Genomic DNA, 20,994 nt, shown 5'->3' with positions numbered 1-20,994 from the left:
ACCTCTGTCAGCTGAGAAGCCTCGGTTTAGTCTTCTGGCACAGTACTTCTAGCCTCAATTGACTTTTTTTTGTGCTTAATTTACTACAGTTATCTGTTTGTAGCACTGGCAGACATAGAAATGTAGACTATATCTATTATAGCAAAATAAAAAAAACATTATTATTATCCTATATAATAAAAGGCTAACGCTGCTCCTCACCTCTATGAGGGGAATTCAAGTGTGTTGCGTTCCTACAGTCACTTGATTGTGCCCGACAGAGCAATTCAAGTGTTTCTCTGTTTGGGCGCGCACAGCCGCCGGCACTTACATTGCTGTTATGTTGTTCTGTCATTTTGACTGACTGGTAACTAGTTGTTGTGTAAACCTATTTATTGTAGGTATCTGTTTCCGTATGACAAAGTATTTTATTTCCTATACTTGCAGCATAAGCGATGCTTGTTTCAAACTAGATGAGATTACTTTGGATAAATTGTAGCTGTTGAAGCTGCACTGCCACCTACTAAGTAAATCTTACTAAGCTTTTACCTACCCTAGACAGAACCTCGGAGACTGATCCATGCTTATCTCATTCCAAGAGCTGCAGTTGTTATCACAGAACTGTCCAATAAAAAGTAGGAGGACAGAGAATAGAAGGTGAGCTTGAGGACCAATCACAAGTACAAACTGAGAACTTGCGACTTATGATTGGTCCATCCACTCGCACACCTTATTCACGACTGTTTAAAAGAGGCAAGCTGAATTGCTCTGGGAACAATGGCTGTATGAAAAAGCCCCTCCGGCTCTGGCTAGGATAGAGGCAGAGTTGTCCAGAAGCGTATATATGTCTGTTTTCAGATGTAGTGACTGAACCAAAGGAGCTGGTACAAGTAAACATTAATAAAGATGACAGGTATCAAACTAAGGGTCTTCTTCCAAGTTGCACACAATTCCGATGTTGACGGAGTTGAGAATTTTTTTCCTACAGATGTATGGTGATGTTAGCATAGTGTTGCGGGTATTTTGCTGAAGGTGCTTGCATTCACAGATACTCAGTCGTTCAGTTTGGAGGCCATAATCAGACCAAAATATCTGCTCCTGCCAAAGGGCTAATGCAAGTTTGGTGGTGCGACTAATGGTAGCTTCTAAAGATACACCAGCAGTATTGCAGTGTCTAGAGATGCTGCAAGTGGGTGTATTAGTTCTTCCACATTTATCTGCATGGGTGTACTCTAGTGAAGAACTTTGTAGCGGCATTTGCATTAAGTCTCAGATAGACAACCGCCAATAGATACAGCTACGACTCCTTCTGCGTCCATCTCTAAATCAGGCCCTAAGTGTACATTTTATTTACACTGAATTAATATTGATTTAGATCTGAACATAAAAAGGCAAAGCAAGATTATGTACAGAGGATGTATCTTCTTTTATGAAAGACTACTTCCACCGACTAGCCTAAATCTTTAATTATTGTAATTAGTTATTACTGATCTATTTTACCAACATTTGTTATGAACAATATTGACTGATCACTGAATGTTTAATTCATTTCAGTCATCACTTCAAAGAATGTTTCTCATTCTCATCCATTTCTCCCTTTCCTCTTGTTATGAAAGACTCTCATATATTGAGCTTTTCTCCTTGTGTCTTCCTGTACATTTTCCTTTGGGGTCTCCTTCCTCTCATTGGCCCTCATGTCCCCCTGCAGGTGGTGAAAGTCGGACTGGTGGAGACGTCCCCCCCAAATACTGGTATGTGAGGAAGAAGCACTCCCTAAACTGTACCAGCCCTCCAATCCTAACATATACGTCTTTCTCTGTAACTTTTAATACACATTTCCCTCACTCTCCCTGACTCTTTCATTTGATAATCTTTCACAGATGCAGAGGATTCTGTCACCCTTGGGGTTGGTCTCCCTTCTACATCCCCCCCTACTTCAACTGGGCTCCCACGAGATAGTTCAGCTACACCTCCATCTTCTCCATCACTCAATGCTGGTCTCCAAGGAAGCACAGGGTAAGGTAATATAGGGAAGAGAGCAATCTATGATATTAAGTATGACTGGTCATAATTGAGTTATACTAAAATAAATTAACCAGAGATGTTTAGTAGTTTATTAACTTTGAACATGGATTGCATATGGATTATGTTAAGAGCAAAGCCTGTAGACAACGAAAATATATGGAAACACTCAGGTATATGCATAGGTCTTTAGTAGTAGCCTGCATAAAAAAAAGTCCAACCTCTCTAGAATTTTATGAAAACAGATGCTCTGCTCCACAATAGACCCCTGTTCCACTAAATGAATCACAATAGTAGCCAAATTGTATAACTCCTAATGTGGGTGATCAGCACTTATTTTAATGTCAGTCAGAGTACTCTGTAGAATGTCTACAATGTCCACCATGATATTCTATATAATGTACAAAAACAAACAGTACTGCAATCCCCTAGGTAGATCTCCACTGAATGTCTTTAAACAGTTTTACTAAATGTGTCTCCACAATCACAAACCTTGCTATCGTTTACAGTATGTTCCAAGATTGCCATCTCTATCCCTCCAGTACAGATCCTAACAATGGGCTTTCTGTCTCTATCCCACCAGTACAGATCCATAACAATGGGCTTCCGTCTCTATCCCTTCAGTACAGATCCTTACAGTGGGCTTTCGTCTCTATCCCCCCAGTACAGATCCATAACAATGGGCTTCCATCTCTATCCCTCCAGTTCAGGTCCTTACAATGGGCTTCTGTCTTTATCCCTCCAATACAGATCCATAACAATGGGTTTCCGTCTCTATCCCTCCAGTACAGATCCATAATAGTGGGCTTCCATCTCTATCCCTCCAGTACAGATCCATAACAGTGGGCTTCCGTCTCTATCCCTCCAGTACAGATCCATTACAATGGGCTTCCGTCTCTATCTCTCCAGTACAGATCCTTACAATGGGCTTCCGTCTTTATCCCTCCAATACAGATCCATAACAATGGGCTTCCGTCTCTATCCCTCCAGTACAGATCCTTACAATGGGCTTCCGTCTCTATACCTCCAGTACAGATCCATAACAATGGGCTTCCATCTCTATCCCTCCAGTACAGATCCATAACAATGGGCTTCCGTCTCTATCCCTCCAGTACAGATCCTTACAATCTTTCATACACATTAAAGTAATAATTAGTGCATAATTCAAACTCATAATTCAAGCTTGGTATGGCACCTTTGTATTGCAGCAACGTGGTCATCTGCCTATACGTTCATCAAATTCCTTAATACCTTCGCCTCCACAGATGCGGGTTTCGGGTGTAGGGTTCTTAGCGCAATACAAGAGCATCCCCTCCCTTAGGAAGACTGCTTTGTAATCCTTTTCTCTGAGTCCATGGGATACACAGGGTGCCCACCCTGACACACCTGCCATACAGAGTTATTTATCACTGTTACAGGTTCCTCCTTTCACCATCACTTTGTATGTTTGATCTGTGCGTATGACAGTCTTCATTCTCTTTCCTCTTGCTGCTCCCCTTGGGCTTGTTAACTAAACTGAAACCTGAGGCAGGGGAAGGGGTATATGGGGAAGGGGAGTCTGTGCTGCTGGGTAAGGACATTTCTCATACGTCCTAGAGGATGCTGGGGACTCCAAAAGGACCATGGGGGGCATAGACGGATCCGCAGGAGCTTGGGCACACTATAAAGACTTAAACTGGGTGTGAACTGGCTCCTCCCTCTATGCCCCTCCTCCAGACCTCAGTTAGACTTTGTGCCCAGGAGTGATGGGTCACACACTAGGGGAGCTCTCCTGAGTTTCTCTGAAAGACTTTATTGTTAGGTTTTTTATTTTCAGGAAGACCTGCTGGCTACAGGCTCCCTGCAGCGTGGGAGTGAGGGGAGAGAAGCAGACCTACCTCTGTGAGTTTCAAGGCTCTGCTTCTCGGCTACTGGACACCATTAGCTCCAGAGGGTTCGATCACTTGGTGCGCCTAGCTGCTTGTTCCCGGAGCCACGCCGTCAATCCCCTCACAGAAGCCAGAAGAAAGAAGCCGGGTGAGTATGTGAAGAACAGAAGACTTCAGTGACGGCAGAAGACTTCAGTAACGGAGGTAACAGATCGTGCTACACTCCATGCTCCCACACACCAACGCACTCTCAGGGTGCAGGGCGCTGGGGGGGAGCGCCCTGGGCAGCAGGTTACTGGGTTTTCCTTAGGGACTGACATAAAAGTGGATCGGTGCCTGGACACTGTAGATCCTACCCCCGTCAGCATATAGCACATTCCCCCCCCCCCGGGTGCGGGGCCCTGGGGGGGTGGGCGCCCTGGACAGCTTATTACTGTGGCCATTTTATCTTATAACTGGTGCTGCTGGGGCTCCGGGTCCCAGTCCCCCGGCAGCTCATCGTGGCGCATTGCGCGCCGTTTCCTTCCCGCCGCCGGCTCTCCCGGGTGCAGGGCGCTGGGGAGGGGAGTGCCCTGGGCAACTTATTTTACAGTAAAACGTCCGGCGGGGCCGGGGCGCTCTGCCCCGGACCCCGCCAGCATGTTCCCGCTCGCTACGCGCCAACTTCCTCCGACGCCGGCTCCAGGGGTGCAGTGCGCCGAGACGGAGGGGAGCGCCCTGGGCTGCAGACTAGTCCCCGGCGCCGCACACGATACCGCTGGGCATAAAGGCGGTCGTGCGCCGCACCGGTGCTCCCACACACCAACGGTTTACTTGGGTGCAGGGTGCAAGGGGGCGCCCTGAGCGTGAATGTGAATGTTTATATATATATATATATATGTATAATTATAGTGAATGTACACTATATAAGGACCCAGTATATGATGGTTTCACTTATGGGGTGAAAAAACGCTGGGAGGAGGTGGAGCTTAGTCCTCGGAACGAGTCAGCGCCATTTTCCTCACATTCCCCCCAGAACTTGCTGTATAGTAAGATGGAGGGGGGGGGGGGGGGCACAGTGGTTATACTGCTATATGGTTGTCATATAGCACGGTGTTGGATATGGGTTGCATAATCCTGGTGGTACTACATACATTCACTGTCCCTGTTAGTCTACCCACTATTGGTTAGTCGATATATGTCGACGGTGTGGGGGTTTAGCTACGAGCGGTTGTGAAAAAAGCTGGTGGCTGCGCCGGCACACGGTGGTGCTTGATTCGGTGAACTAAGTGATTTGGAGAGGAGTGTACAGCGCTGAAAAACCCTTAAAATCTGGATAGTGTCAATTAAGAGCATATAAGGAAGATCCGGATCTACTACAGTGTATCTTGAGAAAGGGGGCGGACCCCCGAAACCGGTTGATGCTGTAGTGACGTGGGAACTGATCCAGGAGAGAGCTGCAACTTACCCGCACGCCTGAGGCTGTTTGCCGTTACAGCGGACTGAGATATTCCGGACATCTCAGTGGTGAAGCACAGCCTCTGTCTGGGAGCGGGTATGCGTTCCGTGTTCTCCTTCTTTTTTTAAAGAAAAATTTGTTACGTCTTTGTGAATAAATTCCCTAAGGGGTACTTCTTTTTATCCATTTGTGATTGGTCTGTTGGAGTCCTGAATCCTGATGACACCAGATGGGATTAAGGAATACAAAGATACCTTTCAGTGAACGGTATTGGTTTTTTTAAAGTGAGTGTCAGTTTCATAGTGAGCACAGCAAAAAACAGAGATTCTGTTTAAACCGATCTCACTACTGACAATCAGCTGGATATCAAGTTTGCATAACGATTACCAACTGCTCTAATTAATGCACTCTATGTCATATGCTTTTTCACTAATTATCCACTAAGCTATTTATTAGAGCTTGTATTACGCCCATTTGTATGTACAAAGGATAGAAGTTTGCATAACGATTACCAACTGCTCTAATTAATGCTCTCTATATCATATGCTTTTTCACTAATTATCCACTAAGCTATCTGTTAGAGCTTGGATTACTGCCCATTTTTATGTACAAAGGATAGAATAATCCTTTTTGTGTTTTATATATAGACACTATCCAGATTTTAAGGGTTTTTCAGCGCTGTACACTCCTCTCCAAATCTCTTTTTTGTGCAGTGTTAACTACAGGTGTTGGTGTATACCTGGGATTGGAGTTGAGCAGCTGATTACCAGCGCTGTGAGGGGGAATAATTTCTGTTTTCATTCGGTGAACTAAGTGTTACCAAGTTGGTTTTTTGTGTGCTTAAAACAGTGAACACAGAAGGGAAGTCACAATGTTTTGTGATGCCCTGTCGGCATCAACGGTATTTCCTGGGTGAAAGAATTAGCAGGCTGTTATTGCCTTGTACCTATATATATATATATGAATATATGTATTCGGTGTTTGGGGGGGGGGAGTCTTATCAAAATTGTATTTGTATGATTCCCTCAGACCTCTCGGGGTTCCCAGTTATTATTATTATTATTAATTTTTGCCCGCTTACTATCCCTTGCTGTCGACATTTACTAAGTTTCTGTTGACCATAACGTTACAGGTAATTCCACATCGGGTACATGTCAGTACATGGTCATACACATTCCCAACACATTACTGTCTCTAGGGACCTGGCTGGTCGGGACAATCCACTTGCATATAGGTTACGTCTATATGTTTATATAGGTAGATATGGGTTTATATATGCATGTTTTGAATATATATGTTATATCGTGTGTGGCAGGAGGTTTATCAATTAATGCTGAAATAATGGTATTCTTATCCTGTCCTGACCGCTCTGTTGACTAAGCTCTACATTGGCCGTGACGAGTTGGTTTCGATCCACTCGAGGAGTCCGAATATTATTCTCTTCACAACGCGGAGAGAAAATTATGACAGTCAACTCCTGGTCAACGCAGAGCCCGGTCGCAAAAGATCATATACAGGCAGCTAAGTGAAATTTTATTTCTATTGTTTGTCCTTATTTGCACTGTATACTTTTGAGAAAGTGTGGTATTTGGGTAGGCATCCGACAGTATTACCCTACCCAGAGTGGGTAATCCTTGCCTATGTTTGTTCTAAATTATAACATTACAGCAGGCTGCCACGTGACAGCAAGAGGTGTGACCGGTAAATTGCGGAGGATGTACCAGAGAAAGCTGGAGGGAGGTGTACAGCTGTGGGTGTGGCCTCTGTTCGGTAATTCTCGGCGGATTCCTCTGGTAAGCCTAATTTCGTGAATTAGCCTACTTCACGACGGTTGGTGATGCATTCTTTTATGCGGTGCAGTCATTGGTAACCGGTTCGATACCATTCTTGTTTTTCCTTTTCTGTGCAGACAGTGAAAGGCGAAAAGGTAAGTGTTCTACAGCCTTGTTAGGTTCGCAGAAGTGGAGGTTGTTTTCTTTTTTTTTCTACTACTTCAACCACTGGTCGCTGAGTCGATCTGGCGGGTTCCCACTCCGGTGACCACTTGTCTGATGAGTTTCAGTTGGTCCAGAATTAGACTAGGACCTGTGAGTTATTCATAGAATATAAAGGAGGACATTCTGGGTTCCAGTTGTTTTTCCTTACTGTTTTTCTAATAGTTTTGCCGCTCCCCTCTGGGAGGGGAGGTAATACGCGACGCCATGCAGTGGTGCGTCAGGTTCAGGACAATCTCTGGCTGTCCCTGTATTAAGGTGCAAATCATTGGGTCTCTCTGACTGTTTTTGACACAGGGATTGGCTGTTGTTCCCAATGACGCAGATGTTGAAATTGGGGTTCAGAGTAGGTGCTGATCGGTTTTGGTTCAGTGTTTTTTCCTGTGGAAAGAGGTCTGAGGATACAGAGTCAGATCGGTTTTGGGGTGACACCACATCAATTTCTTCCGTCATAAAGCAGATGGCTGTGGCCTAAGAGGTTTTTTCCGGTGAGCAGATCTATTACCAGATGGGTTTTTAGGGGACCAGTTGGGAACGTGGTCTGGAGTTTACCTGCGAATGCTCAGGAATATAATCCTAACTGCCAGGACATCGCTCCTGTGGTGTCTGGCCGGTTCTCTTCTTCTAAAGGAATGAAGGTTCGGGATCCAGCTTTAGACCCTGGTAGCCGTGCATGCAGCTCCCCGATGCGGGGGAGCAGTCCTTTGCAAGGGACGAATTTCCAGAGCCTATAGTCAAGTTAAAAAGCTGGTCTGCTGTAAGCTTTCTGGAATTGAGAGCTATTTTTCGACGAACGTTTTCTTCGAGGGCTGCCCGTGTTAGTTCTGCCGGACGACTTGTCAGCAGCGGCGTAGGTAGGCCGCTAGGGCGGAACATGGGGCAAGCGGTATTGGCAGAAGTTGCACAGTTTGCGGTTGAAGGGGAGGTCTGGAAAACGCTATATTAGCAGCCTTCGTTCCGGAGGTAATGACAGGGAAATAGAGTTCCTCTGCCGACGTGATATCCAGCCGGAGAAGATTCGGTCATCATCGAGAAGCATTCCCAGACGTGTCGAGTCTTTGAGGAGTATTGCAATGGGATATGTTGGCGATTCGCTTCAACGAGAGGCCTCAAGGAGATTTTACCAGGTCAAGGGACGCTCAAGATATAGTAGTGGACATCCTCATAACACCGTGGGTGTCTTTAGTCGGTCTATGTGGTTTCTCCGCTTTAACTTTTCTCATGGTGGTGTGCGGAAGATGTTGGAAGGTTCCGGTGATCCTCTTGAATCCGGTCTAGAAGTGAGGGTTGGCTATCCAGTTTCATGATTTACTCATAGAAGTTTACGGCCCTCTTCCTCTACGTGAGGTAATGTTACAACAAGAACAGGGAGTGTAGCATGACTTACCGCGGCTGTGTCTGACGGTGAGGCGGTTGAATGCCATGTCCTAAGCCGAACGAGTATTCATGGTGTAGTCGTTTCCTCAATTCTTCAGGCTACGAAAGAACTAACGACAAAGGGTTACCAACGTAGTTGGAGTACCTAGATGTCTCGGTGTCTTCCACAAAGACTTTTTTGGAAGTTGTTCAGCTTTGTCTGGCTTATCCATACTTTACAAGCCGGTGTGGAGGCAAGCATAATAACTTTCTTTACAAAATTTCTCTTTCGGAAGGTGGTCATGCTATTGGCTTTAACATCCGCAAGGCGGTGTCGAAAGTGGTGTTTTTTGTCTCACAAAAGCCTGTTTTGATTTTTCAGGTGGATAGTGAGGAATTGGGTACTAGGTTGGTAGTTCTACCTAGAGTGGTTTCTGGATTTGAAAGAAATCCATCTTTTTTGTTGCTGGTAATTTTTAGGCATTAGCCGTTTCAAATTTCCTTGATCTAGCTGGGGATTTGAGTATGTGGGTCGCCAATTGGGCTCAGTGTGAAGTAACAGGAGCTCTGTTCTATGGCATGTTTCCCAGCGTGGTTTAGAAGACTGTGTTATGCAGTCTGTTACAGGCTGAATCTGTGATGCGGTTTGGCGTGTTTATTATACGGCTGGATTGCCGTCACCGAAGTAGGTGGGCTTACTCTCGGGCGGATGCCCGGGGAGTCTCGGCAGGTCAACTTTGCCGAGAGGATTCTTGGTCGGGTTCAAACGCTTTTGCTTTGCTCTACAAGTTTGGTTTCCTGATTGTTGGGGACTGTTTTGTTGGCTCATGCGGTGCTGCAGAGTCGTCCGCATTCTCCCGCCCGGTTTGGAGCTTTGGTATAATCCCCATGGTCCTTTTGGAGTCCCCAGCATCCTCTAGGACGTATGAGAAAATAGGATTTTGGTACTTACAGGTAAATCCTTTTCTCTTAGTCCGTAGAGGATGCTGGGCGCCCGTCCCAGTGCGTACTGTGTCTGCAGTTATTGATTTGGATTACACCCTGGTGATGTGTTTTTCTCTGTCAGGCGTTTGATACCGTTGTTCATGCCATGGCATGCGGGGTGTTATTGTTGCTTATGTGGAAACACGGTTGGTGTTACGTATTTTCTCAGCATGTGGGTGTGTTTTTGTGCATACCGTTGGCTGGTATTCTACTGAATGCCAAGTTCTACGGTGTGTTTGAGGTGTGAGCTGGTAGGACACTCACTGTGTTATAACAATGAATTCTTTCCTTGAAATGTCCATCTCTCCTGAGCACAGTTTTCTAACTGAGGTCTGGAGGAGGGGCATGGAGGGAGGAGCCAGTTCACACCCAGTTTAAGTCTTTATAGTGTGCCCAAGCTCCTGCGGATCCGTCTATACCCCCCATGGTCCTTTTGGAGTCCCCAGCATCCTCTACGGACTAAGAGAAAAGGATTTACCGGTAAGTATCAAAATCCTATTTTAACTGTTTGGTGCCAAGTCTCTGCTCACCACCTTTACCCATCATGATCCCTGTGTCCCCTATAGACTCAGAGACAAGGATTTTACAGGTAAAGGCAAAAATCTCCTTGTAATTTAATGGTAGTTATCCGTTACTGTTTTTGAAGACCTTGGTGACATAAAAAAGCTTATTATTTCTCATACGTCCTAGAGGATGCTGGGGACTCCAAAAGGACCATGGGGTATAGACGGGATCTGCAGGAGACATGGGCACTTTAAGACTTTGAATGGGTGTGAACTGGCTCCTTCCTCTATGCCCCTCCTCCAGACTCCAGTTAGATTCTGTGCCCAGAGAGACTGGACACTAAACAGGGGAGCTCTCCTGAGTTTCTCTGGAAAAGACTTTATTTAGGTTTATTATTTTCAGGGAGCACTGCTGGCAACAGGCTCCCTGCTTCGTGGGACTGAGGGGAGAGAAGCAGACCTACTTCTGTGAGTTAAAGACTCTGCTTCTTAGGCTACTGGACACCATTAGCTCCAGAGGGTCTGATCACTTGGTATAGCCTAGCTGCTCGTTCCCGGAGCCGCGCCGTTGTCCCCCTCACAGAGCCAGAAGAAAAAAGCCGGGTAACTGAAGTACAGAAGACTTCAGTACAGACGGCAGAAGACTTCAGCGTCTCTGAGGTACCGCGCAGCAGTTGCGCTGCGCGCCATTGCTCCCACACACTAGCAGCACTACAAGGGTGCAGGGCGCAGGGGGGGCGCCCTGGGCAGCAATAGACCTCATATAGATTAACTGGCAAAGAGGTATACAGTGCATAGGCACTGTATACAGACCCCCGCCAGTATAAAAATTCCAAAAAGTAGCGGGACTGAAGTGCGCCGACGAGGGGGCGTGGCTTAGCCCTCACTGCTCTATCCAGCGCCATTTTCTCCTTACAGAGACGCTGGCCCCGCCAAAAACACTGATGAACAGCTCACAGTGTAAAAAAGGGGGGGGGGGCACAGTGGTTTAGTGCAATATAGGTTGAAAAATAAAGCACTATATGTATAATGAGCGTGTGGTAAATGAGCTGGTAAACGTTCTCTGTGTTTTCCCTCTCAGATAATGGGATCTACTCCTTATAGTCCGTGTAATGTCGGTGGGTGTTTAGTACACGTGTGTCGACATGTCTGTGTGCTCTGTCACAAACGGCTATGGGAATCCCTCTGTCGGCACCACCGACTCCTGATGGCACTTGATTCATGAAATTAAGTGTCAGCTTGTCAATAATGGTATGTTTTTCCAATAAGAAAACACTATATGGGAAACACAGGTGTGTGTGGAGTGACTCTGTCAACACCAACTAATCTGACTGGGTAAAAAAATTGACATGCTAATGTGATGCATTTCAAAAAGCTATACATGTGTATATATATATATGTATATGGTACGGTTGCATTGATCTGTGGCTTGAGCACAGACGTAGTGCTATTGGTGGGGGCGTAATATTAATAATATATATATATTTCCCTCAGACCCCTCGGGGTCGCAAGAATGTTATTTTGCCCAGTTACTACTCCCTGTTGTCGACACAAATACTATGTCTTATGTCGGCCATAATGTTTCCTGTTTAGATCCACAACATCGGCATTCAGTAAATGTTTATACACATTAAGAACGTATTAATGTCACTAGGGACCCTGCTGTTCCTGACTAAGATATATATATATATATATATATATATATATATATATGGGATATGTATATATAGATATATGGGTGTATATGTGTATTTAAATGTGTATATTTATACAAAAAATGTATAATGAATGCTGAAGTAAACTTTTCCTTCTCATGTGCTGGTCGCTCAGTTGAATAACTCTAGGTCAGCCGGGACATGATGGTTTCAAATCATCACGAGGAGTCCGAGTGTTTATTCTTTTCCCGCCGTGGATAGAATAAAGTGAGAGTCAACCCCTGTTCTGCACGGGGCCCTGTCACAAAGGATCGTTTACAGGAAGCTAAGTGATGTTTTAATTATATGCTTTGATTATACTTGCATTGCATGCGCAGAGGAGAGTGCTTGTATACAGGAATGGTCGGTTACTTTTCTCATCCGATATAATTACCCTGGGGAGGGATGTGATACTCCTTAAGTTGGGTCATATCTAGAACTTTGCAGCATACTGCCGTGCGACTACAAGGGATGGGACTCTTGGGTGCGCGGGCCTCTTCCATGGCGGTCTCGGCTAGGAGGACGTTGTGGATTCACCAAAGGGATGCAAATGCTGACTCCGGAAAGAAGTGGAGTCTCTTCCCCATGAAGGTGAAGCCTGGTTTGGTGATGGCCTTGTTAATATACTCTCGGCAAGTGCCATGAGTAAGTCTACCTTCTTCCCCTGTGTTCCCTCACAACGGTTAGTGACGCATTGTTGTAGGATGCAGTCATTTCGACCGAATAGATAAAGATTCCCCTTTTCCTTGCAGGTAAAGGAAGGTAAAAAAGGTAAGATATCAGTTGCCTTTTCAGGTTCACAGGAGCAGAAATCATCCGTTGTTTTCTGCCACGTCCACCGCAGGACGTTGGGTCTATCTTGCGGGGGCCCACACCGGTGGGACCACGTCTAAAACTCTGCAGTCAGTCCTCGGAAGGACATGGACCAGTGAGTTAAGGATAGAATCCCTAAGGGGACATACGGGAGTTTCCAGGCGTTCCCCTCACCGATTTTTTCAAAACGACCTTACCGATCCTCCTCATGACAGGGAGGTAGTATGTGAAGTGGTGTCAGGATCAGGTCATGGTCCTGCTGTTCCGGTTTAAAAAAAATAAAAAAAAATAATAAAAGAGAAGAAGCTGTTATTCAAGCTTTTTCATGCTCCCGAGGCCGGACAAATCACAATATTCCTGCTTAAACTCCATGAGGAGTTCTCTCATGGCAGGGTTCTCCACTCTGAAGGAGGATGAAGGAGGTCTAGTTACGGTGTCTTCCGCATTAGGCTTCCCTGAGGATTGTTGTTGCCATTTCACTAGGGCGATGGCAGTATACTAGGTTTCCTTCGATGATAAGAAGTCATATTTATTCTGTACTGGATCGCTCTCCGAATTACGGAGAGATCAAGAAGCCAAATGGTGCAAAATGTTTTTTTCTCCTTGACAGTTCTTCAATAACAGGACTTGCCAGAATTCCTGTTGGTCCCAACGACACGGTGATCGGTTTGGGCAATATTATTAAATGCAGTACTGAGGAGACCTGCAACGGTGTCAATCCGTCACTACATTCAATTGCTGAAAAAGATGGTTGCGGCCTATGAGGTCATTCAGTGAGCAGGTTGCAGACCTGAGTGTTTAACGGGACCTGTTGGACAAGTGGTCCGGTTCCCACCTGGGATAATCATGGTTTCAAGACCAGTATCTCGCTCCTGGGGTAGCGACGCAATTCTCACTGAGGACAAGGGTCAAGTTAGGATACTTGTCGCCTCATTAACGGTCTACAGTTAAGGGCCGTTATAACGGTTATCCACAGACAATAGCCGGAGATGAAATGGCAAAAGCTAGAAAGATTTCCCGGTGGGCGACGAAAACAGTTACGTGCTCTATCAGCAAGGTTCGTTCCAAGAGTGGCCAACCAGGAAGCAGACTTCCTCGGTGGACACATTCTCCGTCCAGGACAAGATGGTGTCTCGCCTCGACAAGAAACTTCAGAAATATTGTTCCAGGTCGAGGGTCCCTCAAGCGATAGCGGTGGACGCCCTAGTGACACCGTGGGTGTTTCGGTTGGTCTATGTGTTCCCTCCACTTCCACTTTTTCCAATAGTGTTAAAGATTATAAGAGGAACAAAGGTTCAGGTGATACTCATTGTTCCCGACTAGTCGAGGAGGGCTGGTGTCCGGATCTTCAGCATTTACTCATAGGGGATCCCTGACTTCTTCCTCTGCGAGAGGATCTGTTATCGCAGGGGCTGTGTGTGTTCCACGACTTACCGCGGTTTCCATTGACGACTTGGAGATGGAACGTCGGATCCCAGTCCGAAAGGGTATTCCCAGTGGAGTCATCCCTACTCTTCTTCAGGTTGGAAAGACGTAACATCAAAACATTACCACCATATTTGGAGGAAATTAGGTGTCTTGATGTGAATCCAAGAAGGTTCCTACGGAAGAATTCCAGCTGGATCGTTTTCTCCATTCTTTTGTTGCAAGATTGTGTGGATGCGATCTTAGGTTGGGCTCGATTAAGGTTCAGATTTCAGCCTTATCGGTTTTCTTCCAAAAACAATTGGCCTCCTTTCCAGAGTTTCAAACTTTCGTTAAAGGAGTCTTACACAGCCATCCTTCCTCTGTGCCTCTATGGCACCATGGGATCTTTACGTGGTGTTGCAGTTCCTGCAATTTCTTTGGAAAGTGGTCATGTGGTTGACCTTGGCATCCGCAAGGCGGGTGTCTGAGTTGGCGGCTGGGTCTCACAAGAGCCCTGTTTAATCTTCCATGAAGATAGAGCGGAATTGAGAACTCGGCACCAGTTTCTGCCAGATGTGGTTTCCTCGGTTTATCTTGAACCAACCTATTGTGGTGCCGGTGGCTCCTGACGCCTGGGCGACATCGAAGTATCTCGATGTGGTCTGAATTTTGAAAATTTTGTGTTGCCAGATTGGCTCAGATCAGGAAAACGGAGGCTCTGTTTATCCTATATACTCCCAACAAGATTGGGGTTCCTGCTTCCAAGCAGACCATTGCACGCTGGATCTGTAATACGATTAAGCTTGCTCGTTTTTACGGCTGAATTGCCGTTACCGAAATCGGTGAAGGCTCATTCTACCAGGAAGGTGGGCTCATCCTGGGCGGCTGCCCGAGGGGTCTCGTTTTATAGCCTTGCAAGAGCAGCCACTTGGTCGGGTTCGAACAAGTTTACAAATATTCTACAAGTTTGATACCCTGGCTGATGAGGACCTCTTGTTTGGGCAATCGGTGCTGCAGAGTCGTCCGCACTCTCCTGCCCGTTCTAGAGCTTTGGTATAGACCCCATGGTCCTTTTGGAGTCCCCAGCATCCTCTAGGATGTATGAGAAAATAGGATTTTAATACCTACCGGTAAATCCTTTTCTCTTAGTCCGTAGAGGATGCTGGGCGCCCGTCCCAGTGCGTACTGTTTCTGCAGTTATTGGTTATGGTTACACTCATGTTGTGTTTCGTTTCAGTCAGTCTGTTGCTGACGTTATTCATGCCATGGCATGCGTATACTATTATTGGTTGTGTTTACACACAGGTTGTGTTACATTTTCGGTCAGCATATTGCTGTATATTTTTTCATGCCTGGTGTTCGGCTGGTGTTCTATTGAATGCCACGTTCTACGACATGTTTGAGGTGTGAGCTGGTATAACGCTCACCGTGTTTGAACAATAAATTCTTTCCTCGAAATGTCCATCTCCCTGGGCACAGTTCTATAACTGGAGTCTGGAGGAGGGGCAAAGTCTTAAAGTGCCCATGTCTCCTGCGGATCCCGTCTATACCCCATGGTCCTTTTGGAGTTCCCAGCATCCCCTACGGACTAAGAGAAAAGGATTTACCGGTAGGTATTAAAATCAATGTTCTGTTTACTTTTCATGAAATTAATAAAACTCAGCTTTTCTCTAACATTGTACCTTCATCGTAGGTATATTGTTTGGTGCTGGCTGTCTGCTGTTTGCCTTCCTATACTCAGGGGGCCATGTGCACCATACACTATGCATACATTTTACAAGGGGTGTGCAATAAGTTTCTGGATGTGCAGTGCATAGTTAGAGTAGACAAATTTGACTATCTGGTTGTGAACTGTACTGTCTCACTAAATTTCTTGTTAAATTTCAAGGCACAGAACTGTATATATAAGCAGCATGTTCACTTCCTTCACAAACTTGTTATGGAGCTCAACAGAGGCCACTGGAGAATCATGATCTTCTATGACTACGTCACCATGAGTGGCATGTGACAGTAGGAGAGTTTTGACCAACTGTGAGCTGCTTTTAGGGAGGAAGCACCATCCTGAACCACTGTTTTTGAGTGGCTATCAGAATTTTGGCACGAGAGATGGTCCCTGGAAGACAAGGAGCGTTGCGACTGACCTGTTCCGCCATCACCGAGGACAACATTGCTGGTGTGCAGGCCTTAGTTAAGGGTGAATGCCAGGGTTACCGTGGCTCAGTTAGAAAAGGACAAAGGCATCTCATTGGAATCCATCCGCTTGATACTCAATGAAAAGCTTGGCCTGGGCAAGGTTTTTGTAAGCTGGGTGCCCCAGCAACTTACTCGAGAGCAGAATAAGGCTCGGGTGACTTTGTGCCACAACATGCTGTCCAGGTTCGATGCCGGTTGCTCAAACTCTGTCTGGGGTATAATCAGTGCTGATGAATCCCGGATCTACAATTTCCAAACAACAGTCAGCCCAGTGGACCCCAGTTAAAGGTGCACAGCCACAGAAGCTCCAAAATGGGCGCAGCATGGCCAAGCAGTAATGTAGCTGCCGTGCAACAGTGCACCGTCACTCGGGACTGGTACGCCAACCAGTGCCTGCCGCAAGTGCTGGAAGCCATTTCCAGGTGTCATCCAAGAACTTGCGCTAGTGGTACCCCTCTCCATCACGACAATCTACCTGCCCACAAGTCCAGGAAAATGGTGGATTATTTGGCCCATAAATGCATCCAGGAGTTTGGTCATCTGCAGTACAGACCAGACCTGGCCCCCCTACGACTTCTTTGTGCTCCCATAAATCAAGCGCAAGATACGTGGAATACGTTTTGAGTCACCAGTAGCTGCAGTGGAGACCTTCATGTAGAAGTCAAACCTACTTTGGACTGGTCCAGCTGTTTCCTCAAGTGGTTTAGTGCATGCAACTTTTAGACTCCTCTGGTGAATACTTGAATAAAATACATTTTATCTATCCGGAAACTTATTGCACATCCCTCGCAGACCGGCCATATGCACAGTGTGTATATAGATATTTCCCTTTCTGACTAGGGCATAGCATAGAAATCAATTCTTCCATTTAAGGCATGTAAATTGAATTAAACTAGAGTCTGACACATGCTTCCTTTCATACCATAGGCCCACTCCAGATGCTCTGGGATTGCAGGTTGATTACTGGCTAAGCTGTGACCGAAGAAAAGAGAGAGAAGGTGGAGGGAAGAATACTCTCCGTAGCATTTTCCGTTCTGTTGTTGTGTCACGCCTACCAGGACCAGATACCCCACTTGGCAGCATGAGCTTGAGTGTAGTAACCACAGAGCCACGAAATAAGAAAGGTGATTTACATGTAGTTTATTGAAAAGTATTGCTAACTGCTGTATCACACTGCAACATATACATTATTTCTCTAACGTCCTAGTGGATGCTGGGGACTCCGTCAGGACCATGGGGAATAGCGGCTCCGCAGGAGACAGGGCACAAAAGCAAGCTTTTAGGATCACATGGTGTGTACTGGCTCCTCCCCCTATGACCCTCCTCCAAGCCTCAGTTAGGTTTTTGTGCCCGGCCGAGAAGGGTGCAATCTAGGTGGCTCTCTTAAAGAGTTACTTAGAAAAAGTTTTTAGGTTCTTTATTTTCAGTGAGTCCTGCTGGCAACAGGCTCACTGCATCGAGGGACTTAGGGGAGAGATTTTCAACTCACCTGCGTGCAGGATGGATTGGATTCTTAGGCTACTGGACATAGCTCCAGAGGGAGTCGGAACACAGGGCTCGCCCTGGGGTTCGTCCCGGAGCCGCGCCGCCGACCCCCCTTGCAGACGCTGAAGATGAAGAGGTCCGGAACCAGGCGGCAGAAGACTCTCAGTCTTCATCAGGTAGCGCACAGCACTGCAGCTGTGCGCCATTGTTGTCAGCACACTTCACACAGCGGTCACGGAGGGTGCAGGGCGCTGGAGGGGGGCGCCCTGGGCAGCAATGTATAATACCTGTATGGCGAAAAATACATCACATATAGCCCTTGAGGCTATATGGATGTATTTAACCCCTGCCAGATATCTAAAACTCCGGAGAAGAAGCCCGCCGAAAAGGGGGCGGGGCCTATTCTCCTCAGCACACAGCGCCATTTTCCCTCACAGAAAGGCTGGTGGGAAGGCTCCCATGCTCTCCCCTGCACTGCACTACAGAAACAGGGTTAAAACAGAGAGGGGGGGCACTGATTTGGCGATATGTATATATATTAAAATGCTATAAGGGAGGAACACTTATATAAAGGTTGTCCCTGGATAATTATAGCGTTTTGGTGTGTGCTGGCAAACTCTCCCTCTGTCTCCCCAAAGGGCTAGTGGGTCCTGTCCTCTATCAGAGCATTCCCTATGTGTGTGCTGTATGTCGGTACGTGTGTGTCGACATGTATGAGGAAAATATTGGTGAGGAGGCGGAGCAAATTGCCTGTAATGGTGATGTCACTCTCTAGGAAGTCGACACCGGAATGGATGGCTTATTTATGGAAATTACGTGACAATGTCAACACGCTGCAAGCCGGTTGACGACATGAGAGGGCCGGCGAACAAATTAGTATCTGTCCAGGCGTCTCAAACACCGTCAGGGGCTGTAAAATGCCCATTTACCTCAGTCGGTCGACACAGACCCAGACACGGACACTGATTTCAGTGTCGACGGTGAAGAAACAAACGTATTTTCTTTTAGGGCCACACGTTAAGGGCAATGAAGGAGGTGTTACATATTTCTGATACTCCAAGTACCACAAAAAAGGGTATTATGTGTGAGGTGAAAAAACTACCTGTAGTTTTTCCTGAATCAGATAAATTAAATGAAGTGTGTGATGATGCGTGGGTTTCCCCCGATAGAAAATTATTGGCGGTATACCCTTTCCCGCCAGAAGTTAAGGCGCGGTGGGAAACACCCCTCAGGGTGGATAAGGCGCTCACACGCTTATCAGAACAAGTAGCGGTACCATCTACGGATAGGGCCGTACTTAAGGAGCCAGCTGATAGGAGGCTGAAAAATATCCTAAAAAGTATACACACACATGCTGGTGTTATACTGCGACCAGCGATCGCCTCAGCCTGGATGTGCAGAGCTGAGGTGGCTTGGTCGGATTCCCTGACTAAAAATATTGATACCTTTGACAGGGACAGTATTTTATTGACTATAGAGCATTTAAAGGATGCATTTCTATATATGCGAGATGCGCAGAGGGATATTTGCACTCTGGCATCAAGAGTAAATGCGATGTCCATATCTGCAAGAAGATGTTTATGGACACGACAGTGGTCAGGTGATGCAGATTCCAAACGGCACAAAGATGTATTGCCGTATAAAGGGGAGGAGTTATTTGGGGTCGGTCCATGGGACCTGGTGGCCAGGGCAACTGCTGGAAAATCCACCGTTTTTTACCCTAAGTCACATCTCTGCAGAAAAAGACACCGTCTTTTCAGCCTCAGTCCTTTCGTCCCTATAAGAGTCATATCTGCCCAGGGATAGAGGAAAGGGAAGAAGACTGCAGCAGGCAGCCCATTCCCAGGAACAGAAGCCCTCCACCGCTTCTACCAAGTTCTCAGCATGACGCTGGGACCGTACAGGACCCCTGGATCCTACAAGTAGTATCCAAGGGGTACAGATTGGAATGTCGAGAGGTTTCCCCCCTCGCAGGTTCCTGTAGTCTGCTGTACCAATGTCTCCCTCCGACAGGGAGGCAGTATTGAAAACAATTCACAAGCTGTATTCCCAGCAGGTGATAATAAAATTACCCCTCCGACAACAAGGAAAGGGGTATTACTCCACACTATATGGTGGTACTGAAGGCTAGGTGAGACCTATTCTAAATCTGAAAAATTTGAACACTTACAAGGGTTCAAATCCAGATGGAGTCACTCAGAGCAGTGATAGCAAAGAACAAGGGGACTATATGGTGTCCCGGGACATCAGGGATGCTTACCTCCATGTCCCAAAATTTGCCTTTTCTCACCAAGGGTACCTCAGGTTCGTGGTACAGAACTGTCACTATCAGTTTCAAGACGATGCCGTTGGATTGTCCAAGGCACCCCGGGTCCTTACCAAGGTAATGACCGAAAGGAGGATTCGTCTTCAAAGAAAATGGACGACCTCCTGATAAGAACAAGGTCCAGAGAACAGTTGGAGGTCGGAGTAGCACTATCTCAAGTAGTTCTACGACAGCACGGGTGGATTCTAAATATTCCAAAACCGCAGTTGTTCCGACGACACGTCTGCTGGTCCTAGGGATGATTCTGGACACAGTCCAGGAAAAGGTGTTTCTCCCAGAGGAGAAAGCCAGGGAGTTATCCGAGCTAATCGGGATCCTCCTAAAACCAGGAAAAGTGTCAGTGCATCATTGCACAAGAGTCCTGGTAAAAATGGTGGCTTATTACGAAGCGCTTCCATTCGGCAGATTTCACGCAAGAACTCTTCAGTGGGATCTGCTGGACAAATGGTCCGGATCGCATCTTCAGATGCATCAGCGGATAACCCTATATCCAAGGACAAGGGTGTCTCTCCTGTGGTGATTACAGAGTGCTCATCTTCTAGAGGGCCGCAGATTCGGCATTCAGGATTGGATGCTCGTGACCACGGAGGCCAGCCTGAGAGGCTGGGGAGCAGTCACACAAGGAGTGTGATCAAGTCTAGAGAATTCTCTCCACACAAATATACTGGAGCTAAGAGCAAATTTATAATGCTCTAAGCTTAGCAAGACCTCTGCTTCAAGGTCAGCCGGTATTGATCCAGTGGGATAACATCACGGCAGTCGCCCACGTAAACAGAAAGGGCGGCATAAGAAGCAGGAGGGCAGTGGCAAAACTGCAAGGATTTTTCGCTAGGCGGAAAATCATGTGATAGCACTGTCAGCAGTGTTCATTCCGGGAGTGGACGACTGGGAAGCAGACTTCCTCAGCAGGCACGACCTCCACCCGGGAGAGT

General features: G+C 46.5%; 1 protein-coding gene across 2 annotated transcripts in view; it reads left to right on the top strand.

Moving 5' to 3' along the window:
• Positions 1 to 20,994, top strand: part of PACS1 (phosphofurin acidic cluster sorting protein 1) — a 502,137-nt gene that overhangs the window by 448,142 nt on the left and 33,001 nt on the right. For both annotated transcript variants that reach the window (XM_063945169.1, XM_063945168.1), the window contains 3 exons: positions 1,688 to 1,730; positions 1,860 to 1,995; positions 17,179 to 17,375. In XM_063945169.1, coding sequence (XP_063801239.1) covers positions 1,688 to 1,730; positions 1,860 to 1,995; positions 17,179 to 17,375 — 376 coding nt within the window. The remainder of the gene's footprint in view (positions 1 to 1,687; positions 1,731 to 1,859; positions 1,996 to 17,178; positions 17,376 to 20,994) is intronic.

The sequence above is a fragment of the Pseudophryne corroboree genome, chromosome 11 (genome assembly GCF_028390025.1).
Source record: "Pseudophryne corroboree isolate aPseCor3 chromosome 11, aPseCor3.hap2, whole genome shotgun sequence".
NCBI lineage: Eukaryota > Metazoa > Chordata > Amphibia > Anura > Myobatrachidae > Pseudophryne > Pseudophryne corroboree.
The sequence above is the reverse complement of the archived record's forward strand: the minus strand, read 5'-3'. Positions and strand labels throughout refer to the sequence as shown.